This window comes from Haliotis rubra, unplaced genomic scaffold (assembly GCF_003918875.1).
Source record: "Haliotis rubra isolate DU_JTF1 unplaced genomic scaffold, ASM391887v1 Scf1398, whole genome shotgun sequence".
Classification (NCBI taxonomy): Eukaryota; Metazoa; Mollusca; class Gastropoda; order Lepetellida; family Haliotidae; genus Haliotis; species Haliotis rubra.
This window is the reverse complement of record NW_025765334.1, coordinates 152831-158830: the sequence shown is the minus strand read 5'-3', so window position 1 is coordinate 158830 and position 6000 is coordinate 152831. Positions and strand designations below refer to the sequence as shown.

At 39.0% G+C, this 6000-nt stretch overlaps 1 protein-coding gene across 1 annotated transcript in view; it reads left to right on the top strand.

Annotated features, from left to right (window-relative positions):
• The first annotated feature begins 1318 nt into the window (after nucleotides 1-1318).
• The window catches only part of LOC124268660 (selenoprotein S-like), an 84441-nt gene continuing 79759 nt past the window's right edge, over nucleotides 1319-6000 (top strand). Inside the window, exons 1-2 of the mRNA XM_046703637.1 lie at nucleotides 1319-1472; nucleotides 5049-5183. Of these exons, the coding sequence (XP_046559593.1) occupies nucleotides 1385-1472; nucleotides 5049-5183 (223 nt within the window). The 5' untranslated portion in view covers nucleotides 1319-1384. The remainder of the gene's footprint in view (nucleotides 1473-5048; nucleotides 5184-6000) is intronic.

The following is a 6000-nucleotide window of genomic DNA, read 5'->3' as shown; positions in this document are numbered from 1 at the left end:
TTCAGAAAGCGGTCAAATGTAACATGTTATGTTTGGGGTTACACGTACTCAGTAAAGTACAGATTCTTTTAAACTACACGAGGAAAAGAAATAATAGAAAAATAAAAAATAAAAAACCCATAAATATATAAAAAATAAAAAAAAATATATAAAAGAAATAAGCAAAGACATATCACTCGCTCTCTCATTTATAACCATGCATTCACTACCATAACATTGAACTAATCACTTACAAGTTTTACATACATTGCCCATTTGCTTTCGGATTCATTGAACTTTGATTCATTGCAATATCTGGCTTTTCCTACAAGATAATAATACTTTAATTCTTTCCTGAAATGTGACCCGTGAAGGTCCGGGTTAGAATGTGCCTTCAGTAACCCATGCTTGTCGTAAGAGGCGACTATAACGGGATCGGGTGGTCAGGCTCGCTGACATGGTTGACACATGTCATAGGTTCCCAATTGCGTAGATCGATGCTCATGCTGTTGATAACTTGATTGTTTGGTCCAGACCCAATTATATACAGACCGCCGCCATATATTATATAGCTGCTGTATTGCTGAGTGCGGCGTTAACAACAAAACAACAAAACATATCGTAGCTATGATACGGGCATGCATATACACGCATATAGTTTTCAAAGTATTTGTTTAAACGGAATGACCACAACACATAATCTCAAAGTTCTATAAAACACATGGGGTCCATCACTGCGAGAGTGATGCGTCTTATGGCCAGCACACAATGTTTGCGATCCACTCAGCTACCGTAGCTTCCACCAAAAAAGGAAGTGTGATAACTGATGGGCATCCCTGCACACGCACACGCACACGCGCGCGCACGCACACGCACACACACACACACACACACACACACACACACACACACACACACACACACACACACACACACCCCTCTTGATCCGTCTACGTAGTTCGTAATTCAACAAAATCATATACTGTCAATTTACTACACAAATTTTAGCTGCTGACGAGTCTGTCCGAACAGCGTTGCTGACAGTAAATGCTTGCTTTTCAAAAAGTGTGTTTCGGGATGTGTGCGCATCTCCCCCTAAGCACATTCTACGTGTGAGTTATTATTAAATGACATGAACCACATATATATTATAAAAAGAGGAGATTGTGCTAATCCTACAGTTTTTCGGTTCATCTTTTCAGTCATCTCAAAATGAGCAAGTTTGATCTCGAGTTATCTCCCTTTAGATGTCTCTAGAAGTGAGGTGTGTTTGTGTTAACTTCCTGTGACGTGCCGAGTTTTGTTTTGATGATTCGTGTTTTCGTTTGTCGATGTACTAGAACACGTATTATAAGGTGAACAGCGTCGATAGTGACTGCACCGTGGTCAAATACGGTCTCGCACCATGGGAGATGTTGGCGGAGATGGGAATCCTCATCCAGAAGTTTTACGAAATGAAAATCCAGCTTTAGTCACCAACGTGTTTTCTACAGGTATTTTGCTAGACTAACATGTCGTCTCAGTAATGAACGCATCCAAGACTTGCATGGGATTTCTTGGATATATTTGAATCATGGTCTGTGTGACAGACTAGCATTTTGCCTGTCATGTACTTTGGCTAGGACGGGGGAATGGCTTGGCATTGGGGTGAGAGGGTGGTCATCCACCAAAATGACAGCTTTGTTGTGGAGGGTAATACATCCCCCCCCAAAAAAAACAACAACAAAACACCAAACCAAAAACCACAAAACAAAACTACTCATAATTACGGATGGTCTGGAGGAAATGAACATGTTTATAAGTGCTTTATCATACATTGTCTTCCACTATGGGTCCTGAAAAAAGTTACCCATGAAGGTCCGGGTTAGAATATCGATCTTCAGTAACCTATGCTTGTCGTAAGAGGTGACTAACTGGAACGGGTGGTCAGGCTCGCTGACTTGGTTGACACATGTCATTGGTTATCAATTGCGCAGATCGATGCTCCTGCTGTTGATCACTGGATTGTCTGGTCCAGACTCGATTATTTTCAAACATATATAGCTGGAATATTGCTGAGTGCGGTGTAAAACTAAACACACACACAGTCCTGAAAAGAGTATATAACAGAGGCCCAGATGAGCTGCGTATCAGGGTAAAATGCGCATAGAAAATTTTCAGTTACACACTGAAATATAATTGTTGCATACCAATTACTCATTTAAAATGTTAGATACGCAAAGAGTTTAAAACAAATGGTTACGGAAAATATTTATGAAAATCGGTTGCGTAATGAAAAAGACATCGATTGCTATCAAGTTGTACTGTTAGTATAGGACTAGTGTTGTACTGTCAGTATAGGATGAGTGATTTTTGTGAAATTATTTCCATTATATTTAAGTTGGTTTTGATTAGGTATGATGACATAAGGCAAAACATACCTGCTTAGTAAACTTACTCAATGACATAATACTCAGGTGAGTGAAATGACTGAAATACGCACATATTTGAAAGCAGTGGGTAACGGAAAATGAAATACCCACTCAACATTCATAATACCCACTCCAGAAAATACAGTGGGTACAGTACCCACATGAGCTAAATCTTATCTGGAGCTCTGTGTAACATAGGGAGGTTCATTCAAATATAGATCATGCGTTACAGAAAGATAATTATTCTTGGTGCATTAGTTGGAGTGAAACAGGCCTGGTCTTAAAAGAGGAATTATTTCACTATAGCACTCCCACTGCCTTGTTATAATATTTCCAACCTGGCCCACACTGGGCTTAAGTCCCACTCCCTGGGTCTTAGGGAGCCGACACCATTTTACTAGCAAACACCCTTTACCATCCTTAGGGATCTAGACCACCTCCGTGGTGTAGTGGTTAGAGCGTCCGCCGAGAGCCGGAAGGTCGCTGGTTCCATCCCCGGCGTCATACCAAAAGACGTTAAAATATGGTACTTGTTGGTCCCTGCCTGGCGCTTGGCATTAATGGGTACAACAAGGACTGGTCGGCTCGAGTCAGTATAATGTGTCTGAGTGGGGTATTCATGCTTCACTGCGGCATGGTATCTCAGTGGGCTGGCACTATAAAACCAGCTTCAGTCTTGGCTAGTACAAGCAGCCGCACATACATATACACCGCGCATGCACGCCGTCATATAAGCGAAATATTCTCAAGCACGACGTTAAACCCAATTTCACCTCACCTCACCTTAGGGATCTGACACATCTTTACAGGCAAACACCCCTTTACGATCCAATTGAATTGATACTGTTTTACTTGCAAACACCCTTTTATGATCCTTTTAAGTCGACAATTTTTTTATACCAAATAGGGCTGCATATTGCCCTGATTCTCATATTGTGATATATTGCAATAATTTAAGGGAATTGCAATACATATTGTGATATATTGACTGGAAGGTTTCTGTCCAAGTGCGTACATAAAAAATTCATAGTAGCTCTCTGTGTGTGACATCATCTTCTTAGTTGCTGTTACACCATACTATCAGGCTCCCCGTCCCCATTGTGTATGGCTGTATGCCAATGGTTTACAGATAAATAGAATGATATAGAGCCTGTTTAATTGAAGTATTGTATTACAACAACGTTTTGCGAACATAATGATAAAGGTCAAAGTATAACATGATTTTCATGGTCAGTGTTGTTTGCTTCAACCGAATGCACTTCAATGCAGTATGTAATTATTGTTACGGTATGTCAGTGATTCATTCAGATTCAACTCCAGTGTAAACTATTGCAAACTGAAACAAAAACATGATTTAGGTGAACTACTTCAGCTTACAATCTCACGTGACCTCCAATAACTAACATCCTTGACTAGAATGTCATTATACAGTCCTACAAGATTTATAAGACTTTGGCCTTTATGATAAATTCATAACATACCAGGATTTTCCGAAAGCCGCCCAGGGCTGTACAAAGGAAATTTGGGGAAAAATGGACCATATATGAAACAAACAAAAATAACAAAACAATGTGAATTGTGAAATGGTCACTCAGAGCCAGAGCCTCTACAAATAAGTCCAAATAAAAGATTGGTCAAATCTTTGAAGGGCATTTAAAAGTTGAATGCATAAGAAAAGCAAGATTTATAAGTGTCAACTTCTTTATCGTGAATAACCGACGTTTGGTGTATGCTTACTCCTTCATGACCTGATGAAGGAGCAAGCATACACTCAAACGTCATGTATTCACAACAAGATGTTGACATCTTGACAAACCATAAATCGTGCTTTTATTAAAAGATTGGTCCATTTGAGGCCACTTAATTCCTCCAAAACGTCACATATGAAACCATTCAAACCCACAAAACTTAAATCAGCCTGTAGAATATTTGGCACTTTAGGTGCCACTTATAAAGACACTTCCACTTGTAAAATGTTACATGAAACCAACAGAAATAAAAGTATATTTGGCACTTTCAGAGCACATTTTTAAGTTAAAGGGAGCTAACTCTGGATGTCCCAATATATTGCAGAACCCAAACCATATCGTGATAATCGTGATTAGAGATACTGTACTGGTATATACACAGCCCTACTACCAAACTTGTCTTTATCATCCTTGAGGAACTGACACATCTTTACTAGCAAACATCACTTTATCATCCTGCTGAGGGAATTAACATGTCTATACTATCAGGGCTCCAGATAATTTTTCATGATCAGGAGTACGTACTCCTTATTTTTTCAATATAGGAGTACTGGAAAACAGTAAAAGTTCATTTAGAGTACTGGATGGAATTTAATGGCGTATCAGTAATCTTGTGTTTCGTTTCATATATCCACCACAACATTGCTACTCTTGTGTAAACAGGTCAATAAACAATGGAACAATACTTTTTCAGATAAATACGTCTGTAAATGATTCTAAGACCGTACACCATTGCTGTGGTGCGTATCTGCAACGTTTTCTAAATTATTTCCTACCGTATTGTGCTTATTTTATATCCGTACATACGCCGATACGGCCCTTATCTGGAGCCCTGTACTATGTTGTGTCTCACACACACACACACACACCACACCCTACAAATTCTGATGTCTGTGGGCATGTGTTTCAGGTGTGGAGGTGATACAGACCTATGGCTGGTTCCTGCTTGCTGGTGTTCTACTCCTTCTCTACCTGCGGAAAAAGTTCCAGGCATCATGGGACAAGATGCAGAAATCTCGAGAGGAAGAGAGCTACAAGAAATACGGTAAGCTGACATTTTTGTTCATAGACCAAGTTTTAGTTCCAAGCCCTGTACAAGTCATCTAAAAATTATCGAATTAATGTTATGATAACTTCATCATGTTGTTTTTAATATAAATGTTTGATTTAGCAAAGGTGAACTGTAATGTGTTAGGGACCATTCATAATTTATGGTGGTGATGATTAAGGCTGTAATGATTCACTCGCATATTCGTTGAATCGAACCATATTGTGGTCACCAGAACCGAATATTAACCAATATTTACGATTCTTTTAAGATAGCATGTTTTACTTGAACCCTTATGTCCTTTTAGAGATAGGCAAGAATGGAACATGTACTAGCATTGCAGTAGAGCAAGTCATGTTAGTTTGCTAAGGCCGCACATGGTACTGTCATCTATAACTATTACATACCAAATTTGAGTGTCATGAGATCACTGGTTATTGCTGTGACAAATTGAACTGTCAACATGGGCGTTCCATTTTGTACTTCAATCATCTAACTACTAGTGTTGGGAATTGGTTGAAATCTCACAACTGATGATTGCTTCATTACCAACGAACAATCAGCGAAACAAAATTGGTTAGCGTCATTTTTCAGATTTTCCTATCCCAGTTGTTATTGCAGATATGTATAATATGATGCAATTGCTACTTAAAAGTGATGACTAATATATCATGAACATAAACATCCTAGAGTCTTTAAGAAATATTCAGTCATGACTTTTCAGTTTGTGAAGTGAGCTTTCTAAGAATTAAACAAGTTTTCAGGCCCTGACAACTTGGAAGATATGTTCATTCGTCAAGTGTTTCAAAGACTA